At 58.3% G+C, this 18,078-nt stretch overlaps 1 protein-coding gene across 2 annotated transcripts in view; it reads right to left on the minus strand.

The window, feature by feature from the left end:
* Positions 1-353: 353 nt before the first annotated feature.
* MLXIP (MLX interacting protein) overlaps positions 354-18,078 on the minus strand; it is a 60,490-nt gene continuing 42,765 nt past the window's right edge. The window contains exons 2-17 of one of the 2 annotated variants that reach the window (XM_060118947.1): positions 17,483-17,589; positions 16,735-16,820; positions 14,740-14,829; positions 14,274-14,315; positions 13,720-13,891; positions 12,976-13,065; positions 12,316-12,407; positions 10,695-11,349; positions 10,145-10,266; positions 9,863-10,043; positions 8,188-8,312; positions 7,512-7,613; positions 7,290-7,417; positions 6,968-7,091; positions 5,607-5,736; positions 354-5,019 (exon numbers count right to left, since the gene is read on the minus strand). In XM_060118947.1, the coding sequence (XP_059974930.1) occupies positions 4,898-5,019; positions 5,607-5,736; positions 6,968-7,091; positions 7,290-7,417; positions 7,512-7,613; positions 8,188-8,312; positions 9,863-10,043; positions 10,145-10,266; positions 10,695-11,349; positions 12,316-12,407; positions 12,976-13,065; positions 13,720-13,891; positions 14,274-14,315; positions 14,740-14,829; positions 16,735-16,820; positions 17,483-17,589 (2,368 nt within the window). In that variant the 3' untranslated portion in view covers positions 354-4,897. Of the gene's footprint in view, positions 5,020-5,606; positions 5,737-6,967; positions 7,092-7,289; positions 7,418-7,511; positions 7,614-8,187; positions 8,313-9,826; positions 10,044-10,144; positions 10,267-10,694; positions 11,350-12,315; positions 12,408-12,975; positions 13,066-13,719; positions 13,892-14,273; positions 14,316-14,739; positions 14,830-16,734; positions 16,821-17,482; positions 17,590-18,078 lie in introns of both variants that reach the window. The other variant, XM_060118946.1, reaches the window with a different exon arrangement.

Raw genomic sequence — 18,078 nt, forward strand, 5'->3', positions numbered from 1 at the left:
GCTGTTTGCCCGAGTTCCACACGAGGAAACGGGCAGTTTTGTACAAGTACCCCTGGACTCTGTCCACCTGGGAAAGGCCTGGAGCACCTGGCCCTGGAGGGTTCACAGGCAGACTCTGTCCCGTCAGGCCTTTCGGCGGAGGCCTCTCTTTAGGACTGCAGTCCTCCGGGGCCACCTCCGGAGCTCCACCGCCTCAGGCCTGTCTCCTCACTCCCAGCCCCTCGGCTCCAGGCTGCACCCACTCCCCCCAAGGCTAGCACGAGTGGGTCAGGCGTGAGCATCACTCTGCTCTGATCTCATTCTATCACCTCTTCCACTGCTCAACAGGGTAGCAAAGACCACACAGCACAGGCTTTTCAAAAAAATACGGCTTTTTATTGTCTTGGATGCAAATATAGTTTTTGAACTGCATTGTAGTGTTGAATACAGCTGGTGGAAACTTGCTTTTCAACAGTGGAGCATAAAGGGCCGTGCTCTGGATGGTGCAGGCCTGAGGGAGCCTCCGATGAACAACTCTTCTTGGGTTTTGTTTTTCTGCCCACAAGGGGTGACTGTCTCCTTAGGGAGGCCTGACACAGTCACAAGAGCTCACAACAGAAAAAATGAACCATTTATACAATGAACTGAAACCCAAAAAAGGAAAAGAACGTGCTGTTTCAGCTGTGGCGTTACAAAACAAGCAAAACAAGCCATGTGAACAGATTCAGATAAAGCAGCAGCAGGGCACCTCGGGGTGAGGCCGCGGTCCAGCTCCCTCGCAAGAAACATAGCCTGGGCTTCGTGTCTCCCTGGTCGAGTCCTTCCCACCTTTTAACTGCAGGATGTAAACTCTACGGAAATGCATCAGACTTCAGTTTCTCCCAACCCTCTCCACAACCTCAACTCCTGACAGTGGCACATCTCCGTTCAGAAACCCAGGAGAGAATTCTTCAAATTAGTGACACCCAGGGTTGACTCTGGAACCAAAAGTTTGACTGGGAGATGGAGGTGAATTTTGCTACATAATTATAAAAGAATTTCACAAAAATAAAATTCCATTAAGTAAACACCCACAAACACACACGCAGGCTTGTGCAAGTGCACACGCGCGCGCGCACACACACACACACACGCATAGTCAAAGCCAACATTCAACAGGAAAAGTTCCCTTTTCTTTCTCAAAGCCTTATTTTCACAAGCCTCGACAGGAAAACAGCCCTGTGTGGTGAGCTGGGAAAGCCAAGTCGTCAGAAGGAAAAGAAAATAGGGCAGGTGATCTGTGTGGAGGCTCCCGGGGGTCCCGAGGCTTCTCTCTGCTCCTGGAGCCCCTCTGATCCCCAAACCTGCCTGCTGAGTGGGTCAAGGCTACACGACCACTGAAAAGTATGGGTTGAAGGTCCAAGCTCCTCCACCCTCCACCCTCGCTGTCCTCTCCTGTCACCCGTGTTCAGACGTGGTGACAATCCTCTTTCATATACGAGGCACCAGGGGCATGGAGCCAAAGACCCCAGCCCACTGCTGCCCTTGAGCCCACACTGGGGCTCCCCAGCTCCCTTCCTCAGCAGGCCCACCACCAAGGAAGCCAAGCTGCTCCGACAAGCGGTGTTCCAAGCCTGCCCCCCTGGACCCCAGATGAGACAAAAGAACCGAAGTGGGGTAGGTTAGCCAGTGCAGGGCTGGGTCCACACTGAGCAAGTGTGCAGGCCGCGGGCAGACGGGCCCCCTGGACAGCCCCAGCTCCACCCTGATGAGCCCTCGTTCAGCTGGACAGTGAGAACATGTGATCTTGAAAACGACGAGCCTGCTGCTCGGACTCACTCATCCAGGTGGAGAGCCGGCTGTACAGGGAGGGGAGGCCCAGGCTGAGAGGAGGCCACCGCACCCCTTCACCTGGGGAGGGACAAGGGGTTTGGCCCCCACCCTGGGACGCCATGTCCCCTAAGAATCTAAGTTTCTCTTTCTATCAGCCAGAGCAATAACAACCCGGAGGGCTGAGCGCTACCTAGAAAGGGAGGCGGGACCAGGTCACAAGGACAGAGTAGAGGGAGCTAGGTGCACGGGGTCACCCGCAGCGCCCTGCCAGGCCCTCCCCAACAAGACCTGGTGCTCACATCGACACTGACTCCTGATGCCGGGGCTGCCCTTGTGCCCTGAAAACCCCAGCCAGGTTGGGGGCCTGGTGGGAGAGGGGTGACAGTTGGATGTCACCCACCTGAGACCGAGGGAGGGACGGGCCAGCCAACTGTGGAAAGCCCCACTCTCCCTGCATCTCCCACACGGTGTCAAACAGCAAACAGCAGTGGGAAGGGGGTTGATGGCACAGAAAGATTTCACAGAAACACTTTCAGAGATTACGTGCCAGACGGGCTTTTTTTTTTTTCCTTTTCGGATTGATTTTCTTATCCTCCAAAGTGTCAGCATTTTTAAGTCTCTTTTATGGGAGTAGGGACAGGAGTAGGGGTGAAAGTGAGTGTAAACAAACTACAGCATCCACTGGAGGCGGTCGGCAGAGTGGCCCCGGGGTCCCTGCATCCTGGCCTGGGACCCCAGGACAGAGGTCCAAGCTAGGCCCCCGTCTGGCCAGACTCATCAGGCAAGAATCCAAAACAAGAAAACTGCCGGGGCAAGAAACAAACGTGTTTGTAGTAAGAGATACAGCTTTGCGGCCCTACAGCCATAATGGTGAGCACCAAGAGAAATGGATTTAAGTAAATATCTCAAAAAAAAACCATGCATCTAGTTAAACGTCTGCTGGGACACACACACACATGCACGCACGCACACACACACACACACACACACACCCTTCAATGCCTCATACAACCTAACAGCCTTAAATATTTAAAAAAACAGAATCATGGACATTACATCAGCCAAAGGGAGAGAGAGGTAGGCCAGAGAAGGAAGAGGCCAATTTTATATCCTATGGAGCTAAAAAAAAAAAAAAAAAAAAAAAAAAAGACTCTCAGCAAGGGGTGGGGAGAAAGCTAGTGATCTCGGAGAGGTCATGGCCGGGCCGAGCTCCGCGGCCACCACGCGGTTTACGAAGGCACAGGAACTGGGGCGAGGCCGAGGGCAGGGCCCTCCACGAGCCCTCACGGCTGGCACGTCTCGGGCTTTCCTTTTTCCCTTTTGAGCCTCACGGAGTTCTTACCACGGTGCTCTTCTCTGAGGTGGACCTCGTGTCCACCCCGGTGGAAGGCTGAGTTCCTGTCCCTCCTCCCAGTGGAAGCGAAGGGCTGGCCCAGTCTCGTTGCGTGCTCGCGCCTCAGCAGAGCGATCGGAAGGCCTGTAAACACGGGTTCTGGGGAGGTGGAGGGGTGCCGCTGAGGCACCCTTGACGGGGCTGGAGCACGGACGAGGGAGCAGGTGACCGGTCGTGACCCACGGCAGGGGCAGTGGCACGGCCAGCGGCAAAGAGAGGACCCCGTCTCCGTCCTCCATCAGCCGAGGCTGAGGCGGGGCTGCCTGCCCCCCCGAGCACCTTCCACAGGCCTCTGGGATCCAGCAGGAGCCTCCGAAATGATCCAAGCTTCAGAAGGTGGCCCGCAGCGGCCCCTCCTGGGGCCCCTGGGCTCCTGGTCTGCACAGCGCTTGACCAGTCTCCCTCTAGGGCAGGGAGGACAGAGGTTGAACGGGAAGCCTGCTGGCCTCTGAACTTCACAGCAGGACATGAAAAGCACATTCTTTCAATGAGGAGGTGCCCCTGGCTGGGCTTCCTGAGCGTTAGAGCATCCTTCCACCTGGAGCCGCTCTGGCAGACACACCGAGAGGAGGGCGGGGCCCGGGACCGCCCCTCCTGCCGTGCCCTCCTCTGAACCCTTCCAGGTGCAATTCCCACACCCGGAAGCAGCCTGCTGCTCCCTCCACCTGGACCAAACCTGAATCCAACTCTCTACGGTCTGGTCTGGAGCCGCCTAGAGACAGCTCCGAGGCAGCCCCCTCGGAGCTCTGTGTCAACATTCAATTTCTGCCTCCAAACACGAGACAGACGCTGGGTGTGGTGGTGTCTTTGGTCCAGGAACTGTTATGATTTGGGGCTCCCAGCTGGACAATCCAGACAAGGTGACCAGGCTGATGGCAGCACTGTGGAGCCTGGTCTTTCAAACACTGCACCCGAAGGGCCAGCAGCATCCATCAAGCACGGCCGCCCGCCCAGCTGAGCCCCGCCACGCGATTCTCAGGCCGGTGTCACCACGGACAAGTGTAACGCCAAGTGGAACCAGATCAGGACAGATCGACGCCCCGCCCGAGCGGCCCTCCAAGCCAGCAGCAGCTCCGCGTCACTTGTGCTTCCGTTCCTGTCTGCGGGCACGCGCACCCACCACTTTGCACACGTGTGCTGTGGGGTTTCCCCGGCAGCCGGCCCTGCGAAGCCTGAGCAGACGTCCAATCTATCTACAAGGTCAGAGTCGGGGCAGGAAGGAGGATGCCTTCCAACCGCCCCACGAGCGCCTGAGAGGTGACAGGAGGCAGCGTGTGTAAGTCTCCAGACAGGAGCCAGGAAGGACCCTCACGTTTCCTAACTTGGGGGAGCGGGTGATGCCCCCTCTTGCCCCGTCTGCTCCTCGCACTGCCGCCGCGGCCCCGACACCCCACCAGCAGGACAGGACAGGACAGGTACGGGCAGCGTTCCCCTTTGTTCCCCTTCATCCGGGCTACCCCGAGGGGAGGGGAGGTCAGTGACAGAGGTCGCTGAGTCAGAGTTCACAGCAAGGGGTTCCCTAAGCTGGGCTACTGCTGTGGGCAGGACCCGAACCTGCTTCAGACCTGAGCGCGGTGTTCTGAGCGGCCTGGGCCGCAGTCGGAGGGAGGCCCGGCAGCTCCGCATCAGGAGAGGTGAGGGGCACGGCCTCCTCTCCACAGGCGGGAAGGGTCTCCACAGCTTCTCACGTGGCCTTGTGCCCGCTAAGCACTGCTAAGACTCCGCAGATCTCTGGCCCATTCTGGTGACGGCCTCTGCCACCTGCTCCGGCAGCTGGGACGGGTCCGTCAGGATGGACGTGGTGGTGCTTAGGTGCCGGAGGGTGTTCAGCACGGCTGCAAGACAGAGGGGGTAGCCTGCAGACTCGGCCCAGGCACCAGCTCCAAGCCCCCAGAGGACAGAACACGCGGTTCCGTGTGTACACCCCGCATGGGGATTCTCAGGCCCCCAAAGCAGGAGAGGCACGGACACCAGGAGAGCCTCTCGCCTGAGGTCTGGACACTCACACCTCTGCCTTTAAGACGACTCCCCCAGTCCTATCCCCTACGCTGCAGGTGGGTGGGGAACGCTGACCCCTTCCTGCTTGTCCCCCTGTTTTAGCATCACACCTCTACAGCCTTTATACACGGCCACAGCTCTTTTCGTTATTACGAGAATTAAACACGAAAACGTGTCTGAAAACCCCTGACACGTGGCCTGGTAAATAGTAGGTGCTCACTAAATGCGAGCTAGATCTGATCAAAGGGGCACACGGAGGTGGCAGGAAGTTGAGGAGAGGCTCTGGGAGCCCTCGCCCCCCGCCCTGCAGGGGCGCCTCCAACTCGGCCTCGCCCCCCTGCCCCAGCTGTCTGTGGGCCACCGGCAGCAGAGCCTGGGTTTTCGGCAGCCCCGCCTGCGTCCAAGCCCGCACGGCCCCACTCACTCGGCCTGAGAACGGGCAGGGAGCAGTGCTCGTCCAGCCAGCACAGCGCCGTCCGGTGCAGCTCCTCCAGGCTGCTGCTGGACACCACACCCTTGAAGGACTCAAACAGCGGCTTGATGATGACGCTGAACTGCACAGCACGCAGGTTAAAGAAAAGGGAAGTGAGCGTGGAGAGAACGAAGTCCAGTCACAGGCTTGCCCGTGACCAGCTCCCCTCAGGACTGGCAAGTAACTGTGCACAGTCGTGACGGGGCGGGGGGGGGGGAGGGGGAGAGGAGGAGGGAGACGGAGAGGGAGAGAGGGAGAGAGAGAGACAGAGAGTGAGAGACAGAGAGAGAGAGAGAGAGAGAGAGAGAGAGGGAGAGACAGAGAGAGACAGACACAGAGAGAAATAGAGAGAGAGACATAGACAGAGACAGGGAGGGAGAGAGGGAGGTCCCCAACTGTTCCTGAGCCCAGGTGGCGCCCACGGTCACCACACTCAGCCTGATGCCAAGGAACCTGCCACTGACCACAGAGGTTCTGACTCACGCCAGCTCCACTCAGGGACCAGGACCAGAGCAAAGTTGGGGGACTGGAGCTGGTGTCTGTCGTCTCTTCCTTTAAAACCCGCCCATTAGTGCACACAGACACCACCCGCCCTGTCAGAGCTGAGGCTGGAGCGTCCCTCTTCCCACGTGACCCCCTCCGCAGCCCGTCAGACCCCAGGCCCAGGCACGGCGACCGACCCCACCCCTGTGCACACTGTCCACTCAGAGGCACAGCGGTGGCTGGGTGGGGAGTGACAAGGGCAGAGCCGTCCCCCGTAAAGGCCCTGCTGACATCTGGAAGGCCAAGTGCAGGGAGGCCTTGGCCCCAGAGACAGAGCTCAGCACTCAGGTATCCATGCCTCGTTATAGCAGTCAAGGCCCTGCGGCACAAACGCAGAAAACAGCCTGGAGGGAACTGGCTTCAAATCCAGCCTCTGCCACTTAGTCGCTTTGTGAGCCCTGGTTTCGGGTGGCACCACACTCCCCGCCGCTGCCAGGACATGTTAGACCAGATCCCACCTCCTTCCCACCTTACTGCTTCTGCCAGTGGCTCCAGCCTTGTCTTTACTTCTCAAGGACTCAGAGCGCAGAGCAGGCCTGTTCCAGGTCCCCAGGGAGCCCCAAGCCTGGGCGGGCACCAAGGGACAGCCTGCTCCACACCATGGGCCCGGCCGGGCCCCTCCCTCTTGAGACAGAAACTAGCATTACCTGTCTTGACAAACTCAACGACAACCATTTAGAGAGCATCTTTCTAAAGCAACCGAAGGGTGTCTGCAGTTTTAGTGCACTGGTTGCGGGGATGGGGGATGAGCAAAGAAAACCCAAAGATACAATCCAGAACTTCCAATTCTGCAGAGTCCGGCTTTTCACATATTCGTCAAACATGTCTCGCATGTGATCAAACTGGCGCCGGGTGACGGGGACGCCCGTGGCAGGGAGCAGCTGCTGGCAGGAGCTGAAACGACAGGAAGAGTCAAAGGAAGCTCGGCGTGGCTGGGGGCCAAGTGGGCAGGCCCAGGCGGGGAGCCTGGGGAGGAGGAGGAGGGCAAGGGCTGCAGCGCTGAGCAGAGAGGCCTCCACCAGCGAGGAGTGCCCCCACTGTGCCGTGCCAGCGAGGACGGGGTGCCACCAGAGCCCCCAGGCCCAGCCTCACATGATGGTGGTGTTGAGCTCCTCGATCTCCTCTCGCAGCCGCCGGGCCTCCTCCTGCATCTGGCCGCGCTCCTGCTGCAACTTGGTGATGTACTCCACGGTCTTCTGCAGCGTGATGGCGTGGCTGGTCTGCAAGGGGCGGCCGGGTCAGGGAGGCAGCCGGCGCAGCGAGCCAGCCACATCCGCCCGTCCTGTCGGCCCTCCCCGCCCTCCGGCCACTCACCAGCTTGGTGTTATTAGAGATCAAGCTGTTGAGGGTGTCAAAGCCCATCTTGATGTTGAAGCGCCTTTTCTGCTCGGCTGAAATGTGCTTCATCTGCCGGTTCTGTTGGGAAATCGACCCGTCACTGCGACACAGGGACCCCTCCCCTCCCCATCCCACCCCCACCTGCTGCCCAGATTAGGGGCAGATTGGGACCCTGAGGCCTCTAGAGAGCTATGTGGAAGGAGGGGCGACAGGAAGAGAAAAGGCTCCAGCGGGAGCCAGGATGGGGACAGGACGGGACGAGAAAACCATCCCTGCAGGAGAGAGAGAGCACAGCAAGGGCTCGAGGCTGCTGCTTCAGCCCCTCCCGGCCACCCTCACCCCTGGACCCAGTTCTGACAGCTGCCGCCTCCTCCCTCTGCTCCACAGGGCTCAGTGCTGGCTCCTGGGCTGAGGGCCACTGTCGCCACGGGGCTGGGGGTCGGTGGGGGGTGGGAGGGGCCACCAGGCTCAAGGTTAAAGCAGCAAACCTCCCTCTTTCCGATGCCGCCCCAGCCCGGCGTGGGACACCCCTCAAGCCCACGGTTCTTTCCAGTGCGTCTCTAGTAAGGGACGCAGCCGTCCCCAAAGTCCCTTGATGCGCTTCTCCTTGCCGCCCCCCATCCTTCCAAGGGAATCAAGACCCATCAGGTACCTTTAAAGCAGCCACATTTTTGGGGTCTGCAGATTTCCCTGAGCAGTTGTTCTGGGGAGACTGAGGACTGGGGCTCTGTTCTGAAGCACACGGAGAGGCCTGCCCTGAGTTCGGGCAGTCTCGACCTGAGAAGAGCAGAGACTCCCCTTAGGGACCAGGCTGCACCGGCTGCGCAGGGACACCCACCCTGAACCTCCATGGCAGCCCCAGAGCAGAAACGGGAGGAACCCTTGCCAACAGGCAGGGGCGGGGGGTGGGTTCCGTTAGGCCTGACGGACGCCAGCTGGACGCTGCAGTCACAGGTCTGGGGGCTGCGAGGAGGCCCGCCTCCTGGGCCACCGGGGGCCCCTCGGCATCTGCAAGGCTGTAGTTCTCACCCTGGGCGGCAAGCACACGGCTACCTGTTCTTTTTTTGTTGTTCTTTCATTTCTACATATATGTTTTCTCACACCTTTTTCAATCGTACCCACCCCTGACATTTTTAATTAAAAAAACCAAAGCGCTATTTTACCCACAAAGAACATGGTGGAAGACACCTGTGGCCCAGGCTCCGGAGCCACCCGCAGGAAGCCCCTCCCTGACCCTCCCAGTCAGTCCCGCCTCACAGCACGGAGGCCTCAGGCTCGGTTCCCTCTGCTCAGCTCTTCTCCCCACCCTGCTCTCAAGGCTCTAACCTCCGGGGACCCACCTCAGTGGACAAGGCGCCGTTTCCCTGAGCCCGAGCCCCATACAGGATTCCAAGGCATGACTCATAGCTAGTCTGCATCTATATCTTCCCCAATGAGGGTCCTTATTCTTCAAAACCTGTCCTGGGACAAGTCCCTGTCTGACCCCTATAAGTAGAGAGCCTTCCCCACCGTGTCCTGCCCTCCACCTCAGGAAGATGCCTCTGCACAGGGTGCCGGGAGCAGCTGCTACGGTTTTACCTGAGATAGGAAGACACCTTGGTCTCCCTCCGACCTGGTACCTGGCTTCTCCCCAACCCGCAGCAGCACAGCCTCGGGAAGATCATCTACCCTGACCTCTCAGCTCTTCAGACGTCACTGGGCAATATCAGTCCTACCCCGGCCACCTCACCGACGGAAGACCAAGCCGGGGAGGAAGGAAGGGGGCTCCCGAGGTGCAGGAAAGGGAGGAGAGGGCAAGACCGGCCAGTGCCGGGCAAGGCCGGGGGCTCCTGTGGCTACAGCAACACCAGGCTCGTGCTTTCTGGAAACTGTCAACACGGACCCCTCAATCCCTTTTGTGGATTGGAACTGGCAGCTCAGAGCCAGGCCTTTCTTTTTCTTTTTTAATTTTTAAAATCTTTCTTGGTCACTTCGCATGGCATGTGGGATCTTAATTCCCTGACCAGGGAATGAACCCGCACCCCCTGCGTTGGCAGCATGGAGTCTCAACCGCTGGACCCCCAGGGAAGTCCCCATCAGAGCCACGCCTTTCTGGAGGAGGCCGAGCGATGTCTCTGCGAGCATCACTGCGATGCGCCGGCTGCTTTCCCTGGTTTATCCTGCCCTTTGCCGAGCATTTCCCTAGCCTGGGCCACTGGCAGCTTCTCACCACCCGGCCTGGAAACCCAGGCTCAATCCCGGGCACCCTCGGCAGCCTCCCCAGTCCAGAGCGGGCCCGTCACTCCACTCACGCGGTCCCAACCGTTCCAACCAGACAGCAGACTCACTGGCACCCGTGGCAGGGACCTGGGCGATGCTCCCATGTGGCGGGACCTGCTCGCCCTTTACCAGGGAGTCCGGCACTGCGCTGGGAGAGAAGAGCCGGGAGATGGGAGCAGGCTGGCTGCCCGTGCCGTGGCCAAGGTCCGTCACCAGGATGCCGCTGTGGAACTCTGTGACCCCAGGAGCCTGAGGGGACACAGGGGAGAGAGGTCACCCCCAACCACAGTCATGCTGGGTGAGGGCCACCCAAGGTTATAGGCTGCTGAGGGCCTGTCTGGGCCACTCACCCTGGCGATGGCAGCAGGCGTGATGACCATGCTGGACTGGGACACGGTGGAAGCCAACATCCCTTCTCTCTTCAGAGGGCCTGATGTCATGATCACTGCTTGGGGCTGTCCTGAAAAGGCAGCTGCCAGAACAAGGGGGAGGTGAGGGTGGGCGGCCCAGCGGGGGGCCCAAGGGCTGGCCAGGCTGCACGGGGCGGGGGGAGGTGGGGGTGGGCCTAGGAGCAGCACACGACCCCTCTGCTGCCACTGAGACGTCACCTCCTTGCTGCAGGGCATGGAGACAAAGCTACTTTTTTGCAACTTCTCCTTGGAGGGGACAGATTACAGACCCGGGAGAGAGACGACCAGGACCATGTTTTTTTCAAACTGCGTCGAGACTTAACTAAACGAACAACACAGCATAGAAAAAACAGACTAGATCCACGCATGTAGTCTTTCATAACCCTTCTGTTTCCTATCACAACGTGTGTCACGAGTCTGCAAGCCTGGGGACCTGGCAGGGGATGAGGGCAGGGGGAGAGTCCCACTTGCTTCCCTCCACCTGACTCACCTGGGGCGAGGCAGGCATTCTTCAACACCAAGGACATGGGCTCTGGTTTGGGAGCAGGCACGATTTTGGGGGGCTGCTTGTGCCTCCCCCCAGGCAAGGATACGGGCTTGGGGTGCACGAACGCTAAACGGGGTTGAGGAGGCCCGGCGGTTGGTGGCCGGGAGACCGGAGACAGCGCCAGGCCACAGGGGGACACGGAGGGGGTGGGATAGTGGGTGGTGATGATGAGGCCCTGGCTCTGGCTGAAGGTGGTGGCAGAGGCGTCGTGGGTGAGGGTGGCAGAGGCCGTGTGGGTGATGACAGGGGGCGACTTGCTGACTTCGGCAAACTTCTGTGGCTGCAGGAAGGCAGGGGGAGTCGGGGGGTTCAGGGCAGTGGCGGGAGGAGGGCCTAACGGCAAGACGGGGGAAGCAGGTGCTGGGGCTGGGTTGGGCGACAGCAAGGGCATGGTGAACACGGGCAGGAAGGGCTGGGGGACACTCAGTGGTGCTGCAGAGGGACCTAAGTCTGCGGGCTGGAGAAAGGGGTCCCCCGGCTGGGAGGTGTGTTCACAGCCCTGCCCACGCGTGGGGTCCAGGGCCGTGGCTGCAGGGGGCGCAATGAAGCCATCAGGGAGGCTCGGGGTGGGCAGAGCGGTGGCTGGCAGGATGCTCTCCTAAGGAAGGAAGAGAAGAAGTGAGGAATGGACGCTGGAGTCACACTGCTCGCTGTCACTCTCCAGCGCTGCACACCGCAAGGTCCAACACAGTACCCGGCGCCTGGGACGATGCCCCGGGCATAAGGGACAGAGGCGGCGTCTCCCAGCCCCTGGGACTGCTCATCTGCGGGGGTCGGATCTGGGTTTCCCTGGGCATCTGCAGGGGTCTTGTTTCCATTAGGAACTCAGTGATAACACAGGGCTCAGACACAGCGGCTGTCTGCACACACTTGGCTCTCGGCCTGGGGATATCTTGTTTCTGGAGTCCAGCGGGGTCCCCCCAAAGTCCCTGCCATCTTCTGTTACAGAGCAGGGGCAGCCTGGATCACAGCTGCTCACGAGGCTCCCCCAGGACAGTTTCACGTGTCAACTTCTAGAGAGGTCACCTCTTCCTAAAAGGGAAACGCTACAAGGAATCAATTGTTCGGATCTCCGTCTCTACAGGAGAAACTCTTCACGGAGCCAGATGGAAGGAGAGAGGGTCAGGTCACGGGCGCCTAACTGGATATGGGCACCAGCCTGAGAGCCTCTTAATGGCAGAGAGCCGTGCCTCACTCAAGCTCAGCCGTCCCAGCAGCTGGTAACCAACTTGTGTTGAGTGCTGAGTAAAAAGTAAAAGAAATACACGGAACTCCCTCTTCTTAGCGATCTGCGTTTTTCTTTGCTGTCTCACTGGCCTGGTCTTAACTGGTCAAGACAGAGCCTGCTGCACACAGGGTATTTGGGCCTTAGGCGGGAGCATACGTTTACTGATAGAGCCTCCCACCTCACGGACACCTAAGGATGCTTCCAAGGAGGGCTAGGATAACTTCTTTACACATTATATGTGAGTTCACCGCTGGATCTAGCCACCCCTAGCACTTTGCTTATGGCTGCAAAGGTTCGATGACCAGTCCGGTGCCCCTTCCCCCAAGTTCCCTCTACCTGAGCAGGTGGGCTGCTGTGATCTGGTGCAGGCCCTGAGGCGGGTGCAGGCAGCATGGAGCCGAAAATGGAGCGGCTGGAAGAGAAGAGGTCTGAAAGACAGCATCAGGGGCTTGTGAGCTCTGTGCCCATCGCTTCACTGCATCAAGATCCACACAAATCAGGCACTGCACCCCACCTTACCCAGAGGAATGCCATGGCTAGAGGGCATCCCCCCCCCACGAGGTAACTCTGCAGAAAGAGGCCCTCTGGTTGGAGCTGCGCAGGCTGGCAACCAGTGTGGCCTCTGAAACACTCCCAGGCCTGGGTGGCACCCACTCTGACAGTGGCAGGAGCTCAAGCACCAGCTCTAACCGCGGGAAACCGCGAGGACGTGGCTGTGCCGTCAGCGCCCTCTGCTGCCTCGTGGGGGAACTGCGTACAGTCACAGCCAAACCTGAGGCTCTGAGACGCGGACGGGAGACAGAACGACATCCCACAAACACTTGCCAGGCCTTGCAGCTACTATAGCAAAAAAAAAAAAAACGTTCTGGAAAAATTCTAAGTCCTCTCCCTGGTCCATTCTAACAGTTGCCTCTATGAAAGGGAAGCAACATCCACTTTGTCCTGGGTAAAGAGAGACGCAGGTAGCCATGCTCTTTCTCTGCCCCAAGTCCTTACCCTGGAAAGGCTCAAATGTGTCCATAAAGTCCAGGTTGGGCTGCAAAGGAATCAGCCCCGGTTGAATCATGTCTGCATTTCCCAGATGTGCTGTAAGAATCAGAAAGGAGACAGGAATCATTTTGCCTTCTCAGACCATGCTGTAGGAATATATTAAGGGCCTGGAATGGATCTTCCTGGCCCTGCTCGCATTCTAGATTCTTCCGAGGAGAAATGTAGGCCACTGGCTGGGATTTCTCGTCAGTTCATGGGCATCGTACACCCTCAGAGGGCAGGAAAGAGAGTTTTCGTAGGAAAGGTAAACTGAGTATCCGGCAACAGACACTCCCCAGAAGCTGTGAGCAGCTATGCAGAGACCCCGGGTTCTAATTTCAGCCTGTGGGCTCTTCCCTGAGGGGTTAACTGGACAGCTGCACGCTGCCAGGTGAGAGGCCAGCCCAGGAGTGCGAATGATTTTCCTGAGAGTGAGTCACAGGCCCTGTCACGCGCCCCAGGCCCGTCCTCTGCTGAGGGACAGTATCAGAAATGTGAAACTGGTTCAGACCAAACCTCCACCGCTCCCTGGCGGTGGCACCACGCGCCTGACAGGGCCCTCACACAGCAAGGAGGCTGGGCAACCCTCCTCCTCACTGCTCACCCTAGACAAGCGACAGCAGCTCAGGGATGGCCCCGAGGCAGAGCCTGCCCTGGGGGCCTGGTGGAGAAGAGGCAACGTTTCCAGTCTAGAGTCCAGGGGCGGGTTACCTATCTCGCGCGGGTTGGGCCAGGCCACGGGCGGGTGCGAGGAAAGCGTGGAGAAGAGGGTGTCGCTGAATTCCGACATGAGCATGTCTGTGTTCAGCAGTGTGTCCTCCTCCATGGGGACTGGGGTCTTCCAGCCATCCCCGTGCTTGTGCCAATAAAGCATGTCATCGTCCTGCCACCGACACGGGGAAGGACAAACCAAAGGGGCAAGAGTGACTCGGGAGTTGCCAGCATGCCACATGAGGGAAATACGCTGCACTGTGTCACAGAGCAGCAAGGGCTCCCGGATAAGAGATGAGGCGAGGGGGTGGGGAACTGCAGGGAGAAACCCCCTCCCGCCCCCCAGCAGAGAACTGGCTTGTTTCCTTCACATCCTTCACGTGAGAAGGGGGGTGGCCCCTCCTCTAGCCCCAGGGAGAGTCCACGTCCCCACCACCTTCTGCTGCAGTGCTGGGCCACCCAAGTCACTGCTGTTTCTTGTCAAAGGAGGAGGTCCCATGAGGGTCCTCATGGCCCCCAAGCTCACACACCTCATGGCCCCCAAGCTCACACACCTGGGCCAGGCTGGAGAGGTCCTCATCCTTGTGCTGCTGGAGCTGCGGAGAAAGGATAGAGAGGACCAAGGTGGGCACTCAGGGCCCAGGCAGGGGACGAGGCCCTCGGCCTCTCCTTCCTGGAAGGGGCTAACCTCCAGAAACATCTAGGCCTTCTCTCTCTGGGAGGCGGGCGGGGAGAGGGATCCTGCCCCTGCCATCCCCAGGCCAACGCTGGACACAGAGGAGATTCCCAGCCAGTGTCTGTGGAATAAAGAGCCCTGGCTCCTGGCTGCAGAAACTGAGAGCAGAGGTCACACGACCAAAGCAGGCCACCACTGGGGCTGGGCTAGAAGGCTGGGCCGAGGAGAGGGGTGGCCAGCTCCGGGCCACAGCCTTGGGGGCCGGTGTTCTGAATCCGGGCTCACTTCTTCCCTCCCCTACGGGGCTTCCTGAACGTGCTCTCTTTGGAGGCCGAGTCAGATACCCTTTTCTTGAAGTAGGTCCTCCACTTGTGATACTCCCGGATCACGATCTCAATGCGGCTTTTCCAGTACTTCCCTTCCGTGGTGATGGCCTGTGGGGAGACGCAGGGCAGAGTGGAGCGGTGGCACTGGATGAGCCACCCTGCCAAGAAGCAAGCGTCTGGCCCTGGAAGTCAGGCCCGGGCAATCCAGCTCTGAGAAACAGGCTGCCTGCCTGCGGCTTCATCCACAGAGTGCGTCCCGCCTCTGCTGGGCCGTGCCCGGCCTCTGGGTGAAGGGGAGCTTTCATTTCATGGCCCGTGATAACCCAGGGGGCTTCGGGGGCCCAGGTCCCGGAGGCTGGACCGGAGCAGGGGTGAGACAGAGTGCCCGGCAGGGGAGAAGCACAGAGTTCCCGGCGCTGGAGGAACCTCCAGAGATCCGGGCTAGCTCTCAAATGCCCTTAGCCTCCGCCACGTTTCCAAAGGGTGAAAACAAACGGCCAGTCACAGAAGGTTCAGGTGGAAAGTGACCTCTAAGACACAGTTCAGCCTGCCCACTGTGCAGGGCGGGGAGCCCCTTCCACAGCAGCCCTGAAGACCTCTGGTGACGAGGAGTTCACGACGGCCTCCGGGAGCCCACCTCACTTTCAGTTTCCTTTTTTTTTAATGGCTGGAAAATATTAAAGCAAGTCCCAGATATCCTATCATAAATCCCACATAATTTCACCCAAGAATACTCCACTGTGTGTCTCTGACAGTGAAGAATGTTCACTGTGAATAATGCAATATTATTACCAGACTGAAAAAAGTGAAATTCCTCAATACTAACACCAGATCATGTCCTATGGCTCCAAACCGTCTTTTATTACGTTACTTTCCAAGCTTTCCCCTTTTCATGGTAACAGTGAGACATGCTTGGACAAAACTAAAAAGATGCAGAAGAGTCAAAAGTGAAAGAAGAGTCTTCCCTCCTCCTCACTCTAATCCCACGAGGAAACAATTTCTGTATATCCTTCAAGACATTTCCCATGCATGTACAATCACACAGACACACGCTTTAAAAAATTAACCTAAAGATACTCAAATACTGTTGTGCAACTTGCTTTTATTCATTTACTATTTCTTCAACATCTTTCCCTCTCAGTATATAAAGATCTCGAGTTCATTCTTTAATAGTTAAAGATGTCTGCCTTGTAAGGAGTCAAGATCCCTCCCCGTGGGACTTCCCTGGTGGTGCAGTGGTTAAGAATCTGCCTGCCAACTCAGGGGCCACGGGTTCGAGCCCTGGTCCGGGAAGATCCCACATTCTGCGGAGCAACTAAGCCCATGCGCCACAACTACTGAGCCTGTGCTCTAGAGCCCGCGAGCCACAGCTACTGAAGCCCGCGTGCCTAGAGCCCGTGCTCCGCAACAAGAGAAGCCACCGCAATGAGAAGCCTGCGTGCAGCAACAAAGACCCAACACAGCCAAAAATAAATAAAAATTTTAAAAAAAGAAAAAAAGATTCCCTCCCCATTGACTTCCAGAGAAATACTGACATTAAAAGAAAGTAGAGGGCCTCCCTGGTGGCGCAGTGGTTGAGAGTCCGCCTGCCGATGCAGGGGATACGGGTTCGTGCCCCGGTCTGGGAGGATCCCATATGCCGCGGAGCGGCTGGGCCCGTGAGCCATGGCCGCTGGGCCTGCGCGTCCGGAGCCTGTGCTCCGCGGCGGGAGAGGCCACAGCAGTGAGAGGCCCGCATACCGCAAAAAAAAAAAAAAAAAAAAAAAAAAGAAAGTAGAGGGTAAGTCCTGGTTGGAGGACCCCCTCAGTCCCTGGGTCAGCCTGGTCTGAGAAGGCGGGAGCCTCTGTGGGGTGTCAGAGGCCACCTGCCCCCCCGCATCGCCATCGCTTCTCGGGGTCAAAACAGCTGCCAGGACAGCGCAGCCCCAGCACCCTGTCCTGCGTCCTCCCTCTGTGGGACCCACCCTGGTGAGTCCCCTCCTCCCGAGTGAGGGCCCATCACATGCCCAGTACCTCTGGCCGCCGGTGCTCGTCCACTTCCACAGAGCCATCCAGCGGGGTGACAAAGTGGCACACGGGGTTCTTGCGCTTCTCCAAATCTGGGCGGGGAGAGGGTGAGAGAGCGTCACTGCGGCAGAGACCCCCGCAGGAGCTCCGCCTCGTCTGTTCGCACCCCGCCCCTCGGGGGGACCCTTAAGGGTTCCTTCCTTCTCCTTCCCTTGGAAAACGAGATTTCAGGGAAATAAAGGGGTCCAGGTCCAAGGAAAAAAGTCTGGCACTGATGTGCGGGCGAGAAAGGGAGTCTGGCTGATCAAGAGAAACACCGGCCTGAGCCTAGGGGACCCCGAGCACGCCGATCTCCTGCAGAAGTCACCAGACCCACCTGTACCCAAGCCAGCTGGACACAGGACGCGGCCTGGGCCTGCATCGTCTCAGACCTGCTGAAAACAGGAACTGTTTCCCGACTCTCCAAATGTCACCTCTCGTCTGTGCACCCGTCCCTCCTCCTCTGCCCTTACAACACTGAGCACACTAGGTTGGGAGCAATCGGCCTACACTTCCGCCTCCTGCAGACGCTTGGCTGGGCCCCCAGTGCCGATGGCGATAAGGGTCCAGTTCACTCGGATTTGGACGCACACGGCCCAAGAGAGACTTCTGTGTGACACACAGTGTTCCAAGAGCAGGCTCCGGGGCCCCGAGGTGCAAAGGCCTCCTGGTGGCAGAACCTGGAGGGTCTCCGGCCCAGCCACGCGGCACTTACACTGCATGTACCATGCCCGCCAGATGGCATTGTTGAGCCGGATCTTGTCTCTCCACTGGAGCTTCAGGCCCTTGAAATTCTTCCACTTGGGAGACACCAACTTCCCACTGAAAGGTAAAATCAAGAGGGGAAACTCAGCGGTTTCTCTGAAAATGGAATGAAATCACAAAGTGCCACCCAATCATTCCAGGCCTCAAAATTCTGGATCAACCCATGTCAGCCACAGGCTAGGGCTTGATAGGATACACAAGGCACTTTAGGATTTCTTCAAAGTGATATGGATGGGGTACGGGGGGCAATGGTGTTGGGTATGGAGGAATCAGGATCGGCCATGGGTTGGTAACTGCTGCAGTGAGGTGATGCTACACGGGGTTCACTATCCTATTCTGTCTACTTTGGAATATCTTTAAAATTTTCCATAATTAAAAGTTAAAAATCTGCTGATTTTGCCTCATACATGTATCAAATCATCATGTTGTACACCTTCAACTTAATGTTATATGTCAATTTTATCTCAGTAAAGTTGGGGGAAGGAAAAAAGAAATCTGCTGACCACCGAACGAAAGCCAGCCCGCTTGACCCCGGCCTTGGCCACC

The sequence above is a fragment of the Mesoplodon densirostris genome, chromosome 15 (genome assembly GCF_025265405.1).
Source record: "Mesoplodon densirostris isolate mMesDen1 chromosome 15, mMesDen1 primary haplotype, whole genome shotgun sequence".
Taxonomy (NCBI): Eukaryota; Metazoa; Chordata; class Mammalia; order Artiodactyla; family Ziphiidae; genus Mesoplodon; species Mesoplodon densirostris.